Raw genomic sequence first — 18,812 nt, forward strand, 5'->3', positions numbered from 1 at the left:
TTTTCCCCCAACATTCAAAGTTACTCGACATTTCCTTTGATGGCGAGCATCTGTTCGGCCCAAGGGCCGATGAGTCCTTGGAAAAATTCAAGTACTCAAAGTTGGCTGCAAAGCCGCTGGGACTGGCTGTGCAACAACTGCCTAAACCATCTTTCAGCAGTTTGTCCCATTTGGGACAAAGGCACTGCCCCCACTACCCAAGTAAGGGGTAGGGAGGCCTCTTGGGGCCATCAGACAACAGCAGTAGCGACAGGGCTGGCACCTGCCGCAAAGCCGCTTTGAGTTCTCTCCCCATGTTTCGGTTAGGCGGATTGAAGAGCACGTGCCACAATGGCCGGAAATATCCTCCGACGGCTGAGCATTGCAGCTCGTCCAATGGGGTTCTGTCTACCCTTCCTTGAAGACCCCCAGACAGACCACTCCCTGCTTCCATACAACCGGAACAGGAACTCGAGAAAGAATTGCAAGTCCTGTTGTTGATGGGTGCTGTGAAAGAGGTTCCACCTGAACAGAGAGGGGTTGGGCTGGTATTCCTGGCATTTCCTGGTACCCAAGAAAGGCGGGAGGCTGTGTCTCATTTTGGACCTCCGGGCCTTGAACATGTTCCTGAGGAAGGACATTTTCAAAATTGTGACGCTCCAAACAATTCTCCAGGCTCTGCAGTCGCAGGACTGGTTGGTGTCGTTAGATCTGCAGGATGCATATTTCTATGTGCCCATGCATCAGAGGCACAGAGGATACCTCCATTTCCTCATAGGGGACAGACACTACCAATTCAGGCTGCTCCCCTTTGGGTTCACCTCCTCTCCACAGGTCTTCACTAAGCTGATGGCAGTAGTGGCAGTGCATCTCCAGAGATCTGGCTTTTATGTGTTTCTATACTGGGACGACTGGCTGATACAGGGAAAATCATCCAACAAGATTTTCTCTCACCTCAAAGACATCTTTTCGCTGCTCTACAGGCTGGGCTTCTCGCTAAACCTTCAGAAGTCACACACAACATCAACTCAAAGGCATTCCATCGGAGCAGTCCTGGACACTTGGGAGGGTGCACCCCTCCCACCCCCGAGGAGACAGTCACCAGTGTGTGACAGATGGTACAACTCCGTCCTCTGTTCCTCTGCCTCATAGGCCTCATGGCTTCCTGCATTTTTTTAGTGCCAGAGGCCAGGTTGTGCATGTGATCTCTGCAGTCGCTACTCCAGGGGTCAGTGATCCCAGTATTTCGGCACCCTGATGGATGGTCTCTAGGTGTTGAGGTCAGTGGCGAAGAATCTCACTTTGTGGATCAGAAGAGACCACATGGCGGGGGAACCATTTTGGCCTGCGTGGCCCCAGGTCAGGGTGGTCACGGACACGTCTCTGAAAGGTCGGCGACCTCACTGCGACGATCTGCAGATGATTGGCCTTTGGTCCACCATGGAGAGCTGAGGGCATTTAAACAGGTTGGAGCTGCGAGCGATCAGGATAGCCCTGAAAGCTTTTACGCCCTCTCTCAAGGGCAAACATGTCCTTTTGCAGTGAGGTGATTCAACTGTGGTTCTGGCTGTTAGATCACCAGATCTCCATTGTGGCAATCCATCTCGTGCGGACGGAGAATGGGCTGACGGATGCCCTGAGTAGGCAGAGCATGGCCTCACACGAGTGGGAGGTTTGCCAAGAAGTTCTCAAGGAAATCTTCGCTCAGAGGGGTACCCCAAAAGTGGATCTGCTAGTCACAGTCCAACAGGAAGTGCAGGCAGTTCCACTTGAGGGAATTCCCAGCCATAGGCGCACTGGGGGATGCCTTTCTAGCGGAGTGGGACTTCGACATCCACTATGCCTTTCCACTGATCCCCGTTATCCCGTGGGTTCTCAGGGGACAAAGCGATCAGTGCTTTAAGTGGGATAATAAATCGAGGAGGGTTTCTAATGGTTGTTGTGCAATATTTGGGGGCAGCGCCTAAAATGGTCTTGTGCCGCTTGAAATTCCATGTAGCTAATAAAGCTTTAAAAGATTAGCGCCTAACAGCCAATCGAGTTTACATATGTGCAATGAAAGGGCACAAATTCTGGTTTAAAAGATGTATTTAAACATGGTTAATGCTTGTAAAAACTTTGACCAAAATAAATATATTAAAATATGAAACAGCACATCAAATCAAAAGGGTCAGTACACAATGCAATCCCACAGTTCTTCTGAAAGAAATTCATTATTTGTACATACTAATTAAAGGCATTCTAATACTGTAATACAATATGTGCACAAATCAAACCATGTATTCTCTTACAGATTCCCTTGCCTTTTTGAATAGTACCTAATTTCACATTTCTTTAACTGATGTTGTGTTCCTAAACATTACTGAAGCCAACTTCCAAGAGCAGTATTGCTACTCAAACTTGAAAGAAATCTGGTAAGGGAGGTCAGTTCAGAGAGCCCTGGCTCAAGGGCAATATTTGGAGACTGCCAGGCCTGAGCTCTGGCCCATTTAAAGCCCTGCAAGCGACCATGATCTTGATCATCCTAGATTGGGCGAGGAGAACGTAGTACCCGGAACTCCTCGACTTGGCAATCTGCCCACCTCTCTAGCTGCCTTATCGGCCAGACCTTCTATCCCAGTTGGAGGGTTGGGTGTTGTATCCCAACCCGGAGGATGAGATATGATGACTGGGACCTCTCAGAGAAGGTTCTTGAGGCACTGAGGGCTGCACACAGTGCTGTATGCATGCAGATGGAGATGATTCAAGGTGTGGTGTAGGGAACACGAGATTGACCCAATCTTTTGCCCCACCACTACAGTGTTGGAGTTCTTTCTGTGACTGGCTTCGTCAGTCCTTCAGGTTGCAACAGTCAAAGGATACTTGGCGACTTTGTCTGCTTTAAAAAAGTCTCCGGATCAAGGGTCTTTCATTACAATCCCGGTAATGGCCCAATTCCTGATGGGCCTTGTGAATACGTTTTAAACTGTTCCTTTTGTTGTCTCAGACTGGGACCTTAACTTGGTTCTCACTTTCCTCATGATGGCTCAGTTTGAGCCTATGCGTTCTTGCCCATTTCGGTTGGTCACTTGAAGACTGCCTTCCTTCTGGCAGAAGTGATTGCCTGCAAGAGTCAGTGAGCTGCAGGCTTTGTCGTGCAAGCCTCTCCTTTCTCTATTTCTATAAGGAGAAGGTATCACTGAAGGTGTGGCCCAAGGTCGTTTCAGAGTTCCACATCTCCTAGGGCATATCCTGTGTTCTACCCTCATCCCCATCCTTCCAAGGAGGAGGAGAGGTTGCACAAGTTGGATCCGAAGAGGGCTTTTAGTTTCTATGTCGCAAGTACAGCGGAGATCAGCAGCGCTGACCAGCTGTTTGGAGCTTTTTTGCTGTCAAGAAAGGGTTTGGCTGTTTGTAAGCAGATCATATCTAGGTGGATTCCACCAAGTATAGCAGAGTGCTACCCACACGCAGGGAAAGAGCTTCTGCCGGGCATCAGGGCTCACTCCACTAGGGGTGTGGCGGCTTCTTCAGCACTCCAAGGGGGCGTTCCGTTTATAGAGATCTGCCGGGTGGCAACATGGTCATTTTTACACACCTTCACCAAATATTATTGTTTGGACGTGTCGCGTAGTGTTGATGCTCACTTTGGAAGAGCGGTGCTATGGAACCTCCTGCTTTAGGGACTTTCATCCCGCCTCCAGACCACATACTGCATCGAGTCAATATGGATCCATGGCCAAGTCGAGGTGTAGTACACCCACTGTCGAAAGGTTTTCTGAGCAGCTGATTCCAGAATGGATCTATCAGATGAGGAATCTGTGGTAGAAGACTTCAAGCAAAAATGGTTTTAATTAGTCCTTCCAGTGTGGGTATCCATAAAGGTGGACCCAAAAGGAAGGAATAGATCTTTGGTTTCTGTTTTTCCCCACATTTATGATAGGCGGCACATCCCCAAGAAAGAAAAAGCTCAGTTTCTTTCTTTATATTACATTCTTTGGTGTCACGCTTTATCATAGTACAACTAATGGAATTAAAGACTCTGAAGAAGGCTTAATCTGTTTAAAGGTATGTAGGACTGGTGCCGAAATTAGGACATAAAGCCAAATAGACAAAACACTTGCATGGTGATGAAATTAGGTTCAGGAGCTAGTCATGTTTTGCAATTTTTACCCCAAAACATGTGTGTTGAAGTAATAACTTTTTTGTTTATAATTGTTTGAATGAATAGTTTACAACTAAGAAATGTATGATTTTTAGATGAGCACACACTATATTATTAATTGTATAAGGGTGTCTGAAATTGTCCTCAGAATAATTCATGTTCGCTATGATGGTTTGAATTTCTTAAAAGTTTGATTAAAACATACTCTCGGTAATAGACACCAGCTAGATGTTAGTGTGTATTGAGATATAGAATTGTTTGGATGACTATAGAGTAGAGATTGCAGAACAAGTCACTTGCTTACACCCCAGGAACATTTGGGGCTGACGCCTGTTTATCTTTTACTCTTCATTTCGTTTTGTATTATTTGTCTGATTTCAGGGCATAAATTGGGTAGGTAGGCGCTGAGCTGAAGTTCTTTTCATACTGTCTGATTCAGTCCTTTTTTCTGTATCTTAATGTTCCTTTTTCAATCTGTTAGGCGTCAAGCAGTGCTGGAAACCTAGGTGTGCTGATTCCAGTGATTGCAGTGGTGAGTACTAAAATACAGTCTCAAAATGTTTTCTGCTCTCCAGGGCTCATTGCATATGATGAATGGAGGCACAGATCATGCATGTTTCTGAGCAATGGGCGGAGGTATATCTGGAGGTGATGCAGAGCTGGTCCCTTCCTCATGTGGGGAGTGGTTGCCTTATGTGAAGAATGAGGCTGAAACCCTCTTGTACTCAATTGGTGATTGGTTATTGGTGAATACATTTAAGAATGACCATGCACCAGTGTTTAGAAGTCTAAGCTTTCCTCCCTAGTTCTTGGAAGCAGAAAAGGCAGCCAAAGCACTTGTTGAATAAATGTGTTCTGGGCAACAGTCTTTTCTCCTGACTGTAGTGTCAGGTATGTAGACTGGATTTTAATTGGGTACCTCAAAGATCTGTGCGTGTGGCTGGCCTGACCTCTGTAAAACCACTCAGAGTGACAGCCATATGACATGCAGAAATGTTTACTCAAATTAAAATCCCTAACCCTCGAATTTGAGTCTGCAGTACCCCTTCCTGGACCATTAAAACCATTGTTTTAAACTCCATGGTATTCTTTATTGGGCTCTGCAATACCCATATGGCCCAAAAAGGTATAATTAGTAAACATGTCATTCTTGTTCAAATAGCTGGTTTAGCAGTGCATTGGTGGCTCTAGCTAGGGGTCTTCAAAACAGGAGTTCAATTCTCAGAAAGAGGGGGCATAGAACCTTGCATGCTCGCGCCATTAAGCTAAAACCCATTATGATAATATTTTGAAAGCGAAGCACAGCTAAAGGTATGAATTTGAAATGTCTATCTTCTCGAGCATTGGCAAAAGCAGCTGCTTTGACTTAGTTGAAGGGGAAAGGCTTTGTCATGCAGGCCTCCACCCAGGAAGGGGAACCCGGGAGGTGGCCTGCTTGGCGATAGTCAACCACTGTCAGCCATGTTTGATGATGGATATCTATGGTTGCGAAATGTTTGGCGATGCTCAACTGTAGTTGGTGAATGTAGATGATGGTAGGGGATGGTCAGCAATTTGTGGAAATGGTTGATGATGGTACGGGATATTCAGCAATTGTCTACTCTTGTTGGTGATGGAACTGGCCAGAAGACATGAAGCACAAAACAATGCAACCAAACACCACCGATCTATACCTGTCTCAGCTTTGCCAACCCTCAATCCTAAACAAATACAGCATTCATGTTGGCTTATGTATAGGTAAATGAGCCAGAAGTTAACAGTGTAGTACACACATTGATTTGTGGATGCACAAAGTGTTTTTAATACGATGTGGATGAATCCAGAAAAGGCACCTTCCTCCAACATGTTTTCCACTCTTCCTGCTCAGACTGATTTTTGAACTACATTGGAGACAACTTGTGAGTGTTTTTGATCTGTATTTGTGAACAGAAGCTACACCAGGTAAAATGAATATTTAATACATATAACCAAAACAGGATGAAGTTATTCCAGGAAAGCAAAGGGAGTGTAAGGTCTACGATAGCTCATTTCAATGGATTGCTTTTCTCCCACAGATTCTTCATCTGATAGATATTCCATCCAGCTCTGCTGCTTCTACAAATTTTCAACGGGGCGTAGTGGACCTAGACTTGCCCATCAATCGTCGATGCCTCTTGCTCGGCATCCAATAGTTCTCCGGACGTGCCGTCAGGTGTCGTATATATACTTTGTCACTACGCCCCAGACCTCCTTTTTTTTTTTTTTTCCGTGCGCTAACAAACTGTTAGGGAACACGATGCAAGAGGTCTGTCGCTAGGGTTTCAGGCTTCAAGCGGTGTACAGACTGAAACCAAGATGTCCATCACTGACCCATATGAGTTGTCTCTGGTGCCTTGGCACGGGTCACCGGACGGAAGGGTGTCCGTTGTGTGCCAAGATGCAACCGAAATCCCTTTTTGATCGAGTAGCTAAACTCACTCTTGCTTGGCCACTCCCTAAATCACTGACGTGGTCGCCCGTTCAGTCTTCTGATGCCGAAACCGAGGGGCACACCCCTGAAAAAGAATATCGGCAGAAGAAGAAACTGTCTCACTCGAGGAGCCATTCTTCTTCGTCCCGTAAAAAGAAGCAGCATCACCGCCACTGTCGGGATTCCAATTCGTTGATGGAAAGAGGTAAGCTGTCAGGGGGAGTGGGGGGGGTCTACCACCCGCCAAGAATGGGAGGATTAAGACCCCTCTGCTTGATATGTTCAAGAAGCATTCTGCAATCAGTACAGTTTACCATCCCACGCAGCAGGCCTTGGAGCCAAGAGTAACGCTCAGCATTTCCGACCCCTCTCTCGCCCCGGTACCGATGCCATCAGCGCAGATAAATCCTTCCACATTGATGGAGGTCCTGTGGAAGCCGGATCCATCCTGTGCATCGAAACGGACACTACAGTGTCTCGACACTGATCAACACAGACATCCTCCCTATCAGCGCCAAAAGACAAGCCATCAGCGTCGAAGGTTGTCGATAAAACTTTTACCCCACATTCCTGATCCAAGTTTTTTGATACCATGTCGGTTATCTTTGGCGCCGATGATGCAGAGGACCAAGGGGATGTCGACCCCATATACATGGGCACAGGAGGTGTTCATTATTTTGAGGACCACAGTCGACTCTTACAACTAGCTCAAATCCTCCATGGCACCAGCGGTCTGGACACCTCTCCAGACCTGGAATTTCAAAAGTCCCAGCCCTGTACTCATAACTTGTCAAAGTTCAGAGCTTTGGTTGAGAGGGTCATTGATACCCTAGGATTGCAGTCCTCAGTGGCGCTGCTGCAGGGGTATGACCGCACCGATATCCTGGATGAAAGTCTGGCGACAGAGTTCAATATGCCTTTAAACCCTGCCATTGCTGATCCTCTAATGGTGCTGTGGCAGCATCCATGCTCTAGTCCCCCTGTCAGCTCCACTGTTTTTGGGAAATATAGACTGGCTAGAGGCGACACTTTATTTCTCTCCTCTCACTCTTCTGCGGTGGGGCTTGTTATGCAAGCTGCCACAGTCTTGTCTAGACAATCTTCTTCCACTTTATCTCCTGACAGGTAAGCAAAAAAAGTTGATGCCTTAGCCAACAAGGCATTCACTTTGGGCCGTATGGTCCTTAAAGCTACCAATGTGGCAAGCAGTTTTGCCAAGTACTCCTTTGGTCTTTGGACCGCAGTGGAGAATACTGTGCAGTACGTTCCCTGAATGCATGAGGGCTTCCTACAGTTGGTGGACGATGGGAAGGAGGTGGTCAGACAGTTGCTGCGACGGGCCTGGACATCGCCGACTGTGTGGGCCGTTCTATGGCCTCCGCAGTAATGCTGAGAAGGCAGGCCTACTTAAAGAATTCTGGTGTTTCTCCTACTGTCCAAGTTAAACTGCTGGACATGCCTTTCAAGGGCGATTTCCTGTTCAACTAGAAAGCCGACTATTCTTTAGAGAAATTTAAAGAATCAAAAATCGCTGCAAAATCTTTAGGCCTAGTTGGGCAGCCGGCCAAACCTGCCTTTAGCTTCGCCTCAAGGGGACGCAGCTCCCACTGGGCAGGCAAGGGCAGAAGCGTGTCTTGCGCTACGGAAGGGTCAGAGGGGCTTGTAAAGATCAACAAGCAGCGTCAACGGCAGAGGTAACACAGCCTCCTAAGCCGCTTTGATTTCCCCACTCACAACATACCGGTTGGTGGAAGGTTGATTGAGCATTTGCTCCAGTGGCAGGTAATTACTTCTGGTGCCTGGGCTCTTCAGCTCTTCCAATGGGGTTATTGTCTGCCATGTTTAAGCAAACTTCCGGACAGACCCCCACCACCTCCAATCCAACCGAGACAGGAGCTCCAGGAAGAACTGTGAGCCCTGTTGTTGAAGGGTGCTGTGGAAGAGGTACCTCCAGAGCAGAGAGGATTGGGTTGGTATTCCTGGTATTTCCTGGTACCCAAGAAGGGAGGAGGTCTGTGTCCCCTTCTGGACCTCAGGGCCTTGAACAAGTTTCTAAGGAAAGACACATTCAGGATGGTGACGTTGAGAGAGATTCTACACAATCTCGAATTTCAGAACTGGCTGGTGTCAATAGACCTACAGGACGCTTATTTCCATGTGCCGATCCATTTAAGCACAGGAAGCTCCTAAGGTTCACCATAGGAGACGAGCACTATCGGTTCAAAGTGCTTCCCTTTGATCTGACCTCCGCCCCAAGGGTCTTCACCAAGCTCATGGCGATAGTTGCGGCTCACCTCAGGAGATCTCGAGTCCACATATTTCCATACCTGGATGGCTGGCTGATCCGAGGGAAGTCAGCGGTGAAGGTCTTGTCCCATTTAGAGGATACCTGCTTGCTGCTATACAGGCTGGGCTTGTCCCTGAATTTAAAGAAGTCACAAATGACGCCAGCCAAAAAGGCTCCAGTTCATCGGAGCATTCCTAGACACCCGGGTTGTGGGGTTCTGCAGAAAGACCATGACTCCACCGACGGGCCCGGAGGTCGATAGATGCGTGTCCCTAGAGGTGTATATACAATTCTAGGGGCTGTCCACAGAAATCTCACAAGGTATGTGATAGGTGTGTGGGGGAGCGATGAGGGAGAGTTATGTTGACCCTTTGTTTGCTGTCTTCTGACCGCCAGTCACAATGTTGAACTGTAAACCGACAAGTGCCTCTCCCAGAGTAACCGAGATCTTGCACTTCATTTATTGTGATATTTTTGGCATCATGTTACCAAGCTTTGGCAATCAGTTGTTTGTTTTATCATGTGTTTAATTTGAAAATAATAAAGAGTTATGTTTTTTATTAGTATAATTAATAGCCAAATAGGTTTTTTATATACAACATTTAAAAACATACATAGGCAACATTGATCCAAATTACATTACAATGAATTTCTGCTATTAGATAATCCACAATGTAGTCGCTCAAGAGTTATATAAAAAGAAAAGAAAACCAGAAGGAGCGTAAAGTTGATCTAGAGTTGTTTTGAGATTGAGAATAAGTACAAATTGACTGTCTTGAACTTGGGGAAGGGGAACCCCAAGGTTTTGTTGAATTTTCTTGAACTTGGGGAAGGGTGCTGAAAAGTAATCTAGGCGCTGGAAGAAGCTTAGAACTTTATTTCGAACCCTTTTACTTTTATTGCTAATATCCCTGCACATTGTTAGATTTAGTTGTGAGGGCAAGTATAGGTTGTGGACATAGACAGACTTTTAAGTTGAACTTTCTGACTGAGACTTTACTTAGTTTCTTTAGGTAGGAAAATCCCACCTTAGTATAGGGCAAGTTAGGCCTTCATACATCCTGACATTTGAGCTAATAAAACAATTTGGTTTGAACTTTGAATCTGTCTGTGTCTTGCTTCATGATGCTTTCAGACTAGGCATAGGGGGATTCTACCAGCAGCATCAGACAAAGCATTGAAGTAAAATATTCCAATCTGAGGCTCTTCAACGCTTAAGGCTAAAGACTCGGTCCCTTCAGATATGTCGGATGCAACCTATCATACTTTGCTCATCTTACTTGCAATCACACGTCTCCTGTGGGGGACCGATTGTGACTGTACAATGGCGCTCGGCAGGCCTTACCAACAGATAGGTGGGTTTTACAGATTGCAGCAGCAGATGTCTGGAAAGGCTGGTATTCCCATCACTTCTTAATACAAAAGAAGGATGGAGGTCTCGGGGCCATCCTTGATTTAAGACTCCAACAAGCTTCTTAGAAAGGACTGCTTCAAGATGGCCACCTTTGCACAGACCCTCGAATCCCTGGAGCTGCACAGCTGCCTCATACATTTAGATCGGCAGGGTGTGTGCTTTCATTTCTCTCTCCACCCAATAGATTGTTTGTGATGCGAAGCCCTCACTACTAGTTCTTGGTGCACGTATTTTGCCTTACTTCCACCCCGAAAGTATTCATGAAGGTCATGCCGGTAATGGATGCCCATATGCACAAGAGGAAGGGGGTTAGGGTTTGAAGGTAAGGAACAAAAGGCTTACCTTGTAGATTACAGGCCAAAAAGGCTGTGTTTTGTTCCAAGTCTCCTCCCAGTCCCATTTGGCGTGATGCCTCCTCCACCCTTCTCCCCCTTTTGCTGTGCACTGCCCAACCCCATCCCGCCCCCTCCACCACACTTAACTGCTGTGCTGCAGCGCACTCGTCTGCACTCCATCTAAGCCACGCCCCTACAGTCGTACATACAGTAGGCAGCCTTTTGTATGCAGGCTTCCGTACATAGGCCTTGAGGCTCAGAGACCGCAAACGGAGGTAGGTGCACATCTTTCCCTAGCGTGAAGACTGCCAAGCAGGATCTGAAGAGCTGTCCCTGGTGGATCTAGGAACGATGTACACTCTCCTCTATAAGTTTGGTTTGGTCCTTTCTGCTCCCCTTCCAAATGCTTGCCAGTCAAAGGGGCAGTCCTGGATATGGAGCGGGAACTAGCTTTGACTCCCCAAGAGAACAGTGGTAGGCAATCAGACCATGGTAAGAGGTTTGTGGTTGGAAACACCCACTACCAGTTCTACTTACTCTTACGTCCCGTCCCCTTTCCTCCATACTGTATGGGCGTCCCTTCCAAGGGACGGGAGACGGAACCTTTTTCATCAGAAAAAACCTTCTTACCCTTTAAATTTAGAGGCGCGCGGGGCCGCAGCCCAGGCACCGTGCACTGCCCTGACTCCGCCCTCCGGCGCGACACTTCAGTCCCCTTTTCCGCGTTGACGGGAATGGGCCGAATTCACCAGCGCTCCAGGGTTTGGCTTCGGCCATGTAATTCCACGCGCGGATACTTCTTCTCTTTGTCTTTTTTTTGTCTTATCTATCATTCAGGCACTCAGTCATCAGGCGTCAAGCTCCTCCCCGCCGCATGTCGACTTCCACAGGGTTCAGCAGGTGTCCATCCTGCAACGGGCTCTTCCCGACCTCAGACCCCCATGCCCTCTGCCTACGTTGCATTGGCTCAGACCACGGTTGGCAATCAAGTTCGGCGTGTAACTCGCTGTCCTCGAAGGGGCTGAAAAACAGTCTAACCAGGTGGAGGAAGCTCTTCCAGAGGTCGCCTCCAGAGGATCTCAAGAACTTCGTGAAGCATCAAACCAGGCCCAAGGTACGGCCTACATTTTCTAGCGCACCCTGCAAGGGAGACTTCTTCCCAGGGATTCTTCCGCGCGGGAGGGACGGGCCAGGTCCTTCTACCGGCACATGCCCCGAGGCTGCTGCAGCTACCGGCCTTCAGGTTGCGAGGGGTCCTCTGATCCTCCCGGGCGCAGTGTCGAGGGACCTGAGGGTTCTTCTATCGGGTCTACACCCGAGGGGCTACGCCCTGTTACCGGCACAATGGCCGTGGGACTATGCCCTATTACCGGCAACACGTCCGAGGGGCCACGCCCTGTTGCCGGCAGTATGTCCGAAGGGGCACCTAAACGCAACTCTACCAACCCCCGGGTCGAGGGTGTCGCACCTACTAGGCCAAGGCCCGAGGAGCAGGGTAGGCCTCGTGATCCACACGCAAGAGTCTTGGACCACGTGGCAGGCAGCTCGACAAAATGGCCGCCGTGCCAGAAAGGGGCACCCGTCCGACGCCATTCCATAAATTTGGCGAAGAACGAGTGTCAAGGTGGAGCTGGCCTCAACCAGGTATGTGGCCTACAGTGTACCCTTCATTTGCGCTGGGCAGCTTTCCTTTGCGTCCATACGGACCGGGCACGCAGCGGCTCCAGCAGCCCTCTGCTACCCTGTCGGTACCCCCTGCCACCTCTTTGGCCGGTGAGGAAGTGCTCTTCGAGAGGTTTCTCTGGCTCATGAGGTCTCCTGATGGGGGTTATCATCAAAGACGCATCGGGGTTATCAAAGACGCATTCAGTGAAGTCCTCCCGCCTTGCTAGAGGCACCACAGATGCCTTCATCGTGGCTCCAGGCCCTGGTGCAGCCGCCTCCTCCAGCTACACGGCCAACTCCACAACCTCCGCCGCCTCCACAGCCTCCGTCTGCGGTCCCTGTACCCCAGCCTCTGGCACCATCTATCCCTCCTCCTCCACAAGATCCTCCAGATCCGCAGGATACGGATGAGGAGGACGATCTGTACACGTCATCCTCAGCCAGGGCCTTCCATGAACGTCTTGCTGGCCTGGCAGAGTACCTGGACCTCCCCAACCCGAGGTTGAACAGCCGGCAGAGGGGGTTCTGGCTGAAGTCTTCACGAGGCGGCCCCCTGCCAGCATGGGGATTCCACTGCAAACTGATGTAGTCTCCTTGCCCAAGAAGTGTTGGCTCAAGCCCCACCAGCCAGTCAACCAACGCCTGGACGGCAAGTACAGGCAGATGGAGGGGGATACACTCTTGCTCTCGACCCATCCTCAGCCACACTCCTCAGTGATCGCTGTGGCATCACTATACTTGAAGCCTCAGTCGTCCTCAGCCTCCTCTGCGGTGCTGCTAGGCAAGGAGGAAAGGATCTTAGAGGCGTACGGCAAGAAGATCTACTCCAACGCCTCCTTTCACCTGCATCAGGCCAACGCAGATGCCATGCTGGCGGCCACCAACCAACGGTTATGGCGGGAAATTGTGGACTTCCTCCTGGAACTCCCCACCCAATGCCAATCTCGCTTTAAGGCTCGTGGCGCAGGACCTCATGGAATCCACAGTGGCGTATATCGATAACTCAGGCTGTGCCATCTGCATTGCCACGGACATGAGAACAGCCTGGCTCCAGCCAACGAAGTTCAACCCGGATGACCAGGAGCGCATTCTAGATCTACCGTTTGAGGGGGGGGGGGGAGGGCTCTTCCACTCCTCTACGAACGAAGAGCTGGGCAAAAAGAAGAACAGCTCACAAACAGCAAAGTCTTTATCCATTCTTACAAAGACCACGCCCAAATCGTACACCCAATCTCAGCAGCGCTTGGAGAAGGGTTGTACGCATGGAGGGCTCCGCGGCTTCCAGGAACGCAGATCCAGGCAGCCGGACCACTCGCCATCTCGGAACCGGCACAAACAACAAAAAGGGGGTGGATGGTAAGGGCTTTTTCCAGTCCCCCTTCTCAGCCTCCGAGGGAAAGAAGGCATGACAAGCCCCTTCGGGTCCATGTGTCTCCGGTGGGGGGCAGGCTTGCTCTCCATGCACATTTCTGGCGCCAGGATTCCGCTGACCCCTGGATCCTCTCTGTTGTATCCACGGGGTACTGCCTTCCTATCCCAGCCTCTCCTCCCTCCTCCACTCCACTCCCACAGGTTGGGACAGCAACTCTTTTGGCGGAGATCCGGTCGCTCGTAGAGAGCCAGGCAGTGGAGGAAGTTCCAGCCTCCCAGCGAGGCTTTGGCTTCTACTCCAGGTTTTTCGCCATTCAGAAGAACGAGGTGGGACTGAGAGTTGTGCTGGACCTCGCCACCCTCAACCTCTCCTTACCCCTGCAAAAATTCAAGATGGTTATGCCAGCTTTTATAGCGGAGACATTGGTCAAGGTTGACTGGATGTGCTCCCTGGACCTGAAGGATGCGTACCTACACGTACAATTTGGCAGCCCCTTCGTTCTTTCCTACGGTTCAGAATCATGGGCTACCGTTTCCAATACAAGGTCCATCCGTTTGGCCTCAACTCGGACCCCAGGGTCTTCACCAGACTCATGAACGTGTAGCGGCCCTCCTCAGAGCGCAGGGCCTCCACATCTACCCATACTTCGACGACTGGCTCGTCCGGGCTACATCTCCGGAAGTGGTTCACCACTCTTCCTATGCCTTTATGAATACACTGCACGAACTGGGCTTCTCGCTCGACCTCAAGAAGTCACAGCTGCTCCCTACACAGACTCTGACATTCCTGGGACTCATTTGGGACACGTGCTCCGAGAGGGTTTTCCCGTCGGAAGACAAGATCTCGGCCATTAAGAGGACCACCGCCCACTTCCGCAGCAGGGAGGTGACCTCGGCATGGTGGTACCAACATCTCCTGGGTCTACTAGCAGCGGCTCTGTTAGCCGTGCCGCACACAAGACTAAAGGTGAGAAGGATTCAGCACCACTTCGCAGCCTCATGGAATCAGAAGAGGGGCTCGCAATCCGAAACTATCAACGTTCCTCCATCTCTCCATCCGGACCAAACTTGGTGGTCCATGGACTGCAACCTAAGGACGGGCAAGCCCTTTCGGCCACCCTCTCCACAGGCCACCATCTCCTCACTCGAGGGCTGGGGAGCCACCCTGGATGATCTCTCGGTTCATGGCACCTGGACTCTACAGGAGCAGGAATACCACATCAATTGGTTGGAACTGAACGCCATCTGGCTAGCGCTCAGAGCATTCCTACCACTTCTCAAGGGCAAGGTTGTCCTCATCCAGACAGACAACTCAACCAGCATGTACTACGTCAACAAGCAGGAAGGCACAAGACCCCCTCCTCTGTGCAGACTGGCGATCAGCATGTGGGAATTGGCCTTGGAAAACAAAATGTACCTCTTGGCAGTCCACCTCCCGGGGGAATCCAACCTGGAGGCGGACAGGCTCAGCCGGCTAGGAGCGGACAATTACGAGTGGCAGCTAAACAACCTCAGGATTCAGGAGATCTTCAACAGTTGGGGTCACCCCCAAGTGGATCTCTCTGCCACCTGGCACAACAAGAAGTGTCCCCAGTTCTCATCCCGGCAGAGTTAGTGCCCCAGCTCTCTGGGAGACGCATTTCACCTCCAGTGGACAGGCATGAAAGCCTACGCCTTTCCGCCTAACCCCCTGATCCACAGGGTAATTTGCAAGATCAAGGAGTCTCACTGACTCCTCATCATTCTGATAGCTCCATGGTGGCCGGCCAGGCCGTGGTTTTTGGAACTACTCAGCCTCTCTGAGGTGCCCCCATAGACCTTCCGACGGGCCCAGCACATCTTCTGGCATAGCAGGGAGGCAGAATCATCCACCCCGCTCCAGGGAAACTAGCCCTCACAGCGTGGTACCTGAGCAGGTAACGCTTCGGCACCTTGGCCTATCCCAGGCCAATCTGGAGATCATACAGGGCGCCAGGAGCAAGGCCACCAGGGCCCAGTAGAAAAGCAAATGGGCCAGATTTTGCCACTGAGTAGACTCCAAGGGAATCGACGACTTGGCCTGCAGTTTAGACGACGTGCTCTCCTTTTCCGCGCACCTCGCTCATTCAGGCGTACAGGTGGACACCTGCCGCACATACCTTGCAGCCATTGGGGCTTACAGGAAATCGGAGGAGAGCATCTGTTCCTCCTCCAACCTTATAGTCCAGAAACATCTGACTGGTCTTGCTAGGCTCTACCCGCCCGTCAGGAGACCGCACACTGTGTGGGACCTTAACATAGTCTTGGGGGCTCTGGCGCACAAACCATTTGAGCCAATGGCGTCCGTGGACATTAGGCTGGTCACCATCAAGACGACCTTACTAGCTGGTCTTACCTTGGCTCGCAGAGTCAGCGAGATCAGGCGCTGGTTGCCTCTGAACCATATATCACCTTTCACAAGGAGAAGGTAGTCATGCTTTCTGCCCAAGGTTCCATCTGCATTTCACTAGAACGAAGAAATAATCCTTCCTACAAGGATGAAGCACAGAGGGTGCTGCACTGCCTGTGTGTCAGGGATGCCCTAAGATTCTACTTGGACAGGACCAGGGGCTTCCTTAAGTCGGACGCTCAGTTTGTCACTTTCGGAGACTCGAGGCCAGGCTACCAGGCCTCTAAGGCCTCCATATCCCGCTGGATGGTCTCTGCTATCAAGGAAGCGTACGAGGGCCAGCACAAGCCGCTCCCGGCCAACATGCATGCCCACGCAGTCAGGGCCAAGGCAACGGCCATCTCATTCCAGCGCCATGTCCCTTGGCAAGTCATCAGCAGGACGGCCACTTGGGCCTCTCCCTCGGCTTTCTGCAAGCATTACTGTTTGGATGCCGGTTCCAGATCTGATGCGGCTTTCGGACAGGCGGTTTTCAGGAACCTATTTGCTTAAGGAGGGTCTCCTCTCCACCCTCAGATTACAATCAGTTGTAATCGCCCATACAGTATGGAGGAAAGGGACGGGACGTAAGAGTAACTAAGTTACTCACCGTAGTGACTAACGTACTCTTAGTCCATAGTCCCCTTTCCTCCATACGTCCCACCAACCTCCCCACAATAATACTGGTGTCATCACTTGAGGAGAACCATCTCTGGTTCCGGAAGCACCTCAAAACCTTCCTCTTTGCTTCTGCTTTCTCTCTCCCTCTCCCCTGCTAAATTCTCGACTGAATCTGCACCGAATCTGCAACTGGGCCACTCTCACCGACCTCGGTCCTGGGCCCAGCCACTCTCCTCTTGCACTGCCTCCCTGGCAACCCCTGCACCGAGGGACTGTCTCTGTATCCCTACAGCCCCCCCTTTCCCAGCACTTGTCTGCACTTACCTTGCACTTGCCACCAGCTGGCCCTATTTATTTACTTATTCTACTTACTTGTACTGCACTTCCCCCCCCTCCCCTTCCCCTTGCACTTTTCCCTTCCCCCTACCCCTGCACTTGCGCGGTCTGAATGACACCTGGCCTAGTAGGATCGTTGTCTGTCTTCCCCTTGTTCCCCCCTCCCTACCTCGTCGCGCCTTGAAATACTTGTGTATAGGCGCGTTACAAATGCCATATCATATCATATCATATATCATTAGGCAATGTTAGATCTATTGTCGACGCGTCAATGGGGACTGAGGTGTGGCGCCGGAGGGCGGAGTCAGGGCAGCACATGCTCCCTGGGCCGTGCCCCCACACGCCTCTAAATTTAAATGGGAAGATGATTTTTTCTGGTGAAAAAGGTTCTGTCTCCCGTCCCTTGGAAGGGACGCCCATACAGTATGGAGGAAAGGGGACGATGGACTAAGAGTACGTTAGTCACTACGGTGAGTAACGTATAATTTGTGCTTTTTGGTCTTTCCTATGCACCCAAGGTATCAGCAAACTGTTAGCGGTTGTGCCGGCTCGTCTCAGGAGGGAGAGGGTACACCTCTTTCTTTACCTGGAGGATTGGCTCATTTGATCCTGCACCCCGAACCAGCTGTCTGCGCATTTGTACCATACTTGCAGACTAATGTACAATTTGTATGCAAAAGGTCTGGGAGCCCTTCTAGTGAGAACGAACACAGCCTAAAACCTGTTCTCTGGGTAGGTTCCCACTCGGGAGGGTCTGCAACCACATTTGAGCTCATTGTACCTTATACAGAGGAGAAATATGAATTTGTACATCAGGCTGGTCTTACTTGGGCAGTCCAGAACTGAAAGCAAAAAAATGTACCATCAGCTACCCCAGACACGTGGTTCGGCCTAGTCGGGCCTCATCAGTAAGGTGAAGCTGGGCTTCTCAATGGATTGCCTTTCTCCTGCAGATTCCTCATCTGATCGATATCCTCATCCAGCTCTGCTGCTCGGAAACCCTCAGTTCCTTTTTTCAGTGCGCTCGACGCGCTGCTCTTGAGCAACCTAGTGTTGGTTATCAAGTTCTCTACTCTTTTCGATTACTTTTTTGTCAGATTTTGTATTTTTTCTTGACCGCCAGATGTCCGCACCTAGGATATCAGGATTGAAATGCTGCACTGAATGTGACTCTAAGATGTCGGTGACCGACATGCACAGTATCTGTGTGTGGTGCCTCGGCATGGGTCACTGCACTGAGGGGTGCGTGTCGAAAATGAATCCTAAATCCTTGCGTGAGCGGGCAGCCAAGCTCGCGGTGGGCCGAGACTGAGGGGCCAAACACGAAAAAGAAAGACATTGGCGCAAGATGAATAAGTGTTCTCACTCGCAGAGCTACTCTTCCTCGTCATCTTCTCATAAGAGACACCACTGGCACCAATGCAATTCCGACTCTTTGTCGGAGAGAGGTAAGTGGGTGGCTGGGCCGACCACTCAACCGGAATGGAAAGAATTTAAATTGCAGATGTTTGCATTGTTTAAAAGCAGCTGGCCCTGGTGGCTGTAGCAGCGCTTGGTGGTCCCGACCCCATGCAAACACCTTTACCAACGCCATCGGTGTCAGGGGAGGCTTCGGGCTCAGCACCAGAAAAGGCACCAAAACCCTCGAAGCCGGGGCCTTCCTGTGAGCCTCAGCATTCGGGCATTCCCGACACCCCTTTGGTGCCCAGGCCTCACTCGACGTTGACCACCCACTCCGTAAATGTCAAAGGATAGGTCCTCGTAAATGTCGGCGATCAATCCTTTGTCCCACTTCCCCGGAATG

General features: G+C 50.3%; 1 protein-coding gene across 2 annotated transcripts in view; it reads left to right on the forward strand.

Moving 5' to 3' along the window:
• PI4KA (phosphatidylinositol 4-kinase alpha) overlaps nt 1–18,812 on the forward strand; it is a 2,470,135-nt gene that overhangs the window by 745,224 nt on the left and 1,706,099 nt on the right. For both annotated transcript variants that reach the window (XM_069619956.1, XM_069619957.1), the window contains exon 19: nt 4,605–4,655. In XM_069619956.1, coding sequence (XP_069476057.1) covers nt 4,605–4,655 — 51 coding nt within the window. The remainder of the gene's footprint in view (nt 1–4,604; nt 4,656–18,812) is intronic.

The sequence above is a fragment of the Ambystoma mexicanum genome, chromosome 10 (assembly GCF_040938575.1).
Source record: "Ambystoma mexicanum isolate Mex_15411 chromosome 10, UKY_AmexF1_1, whole genome shotgun sequence".
Classification (NCBI taxonomy): domain Eukaryota; kingdom Metazoa; phylum Chordata; class Amphibia; order Caudata; family Ambystomatidae; genus Ambystoma; species Ambystoma mexicanum.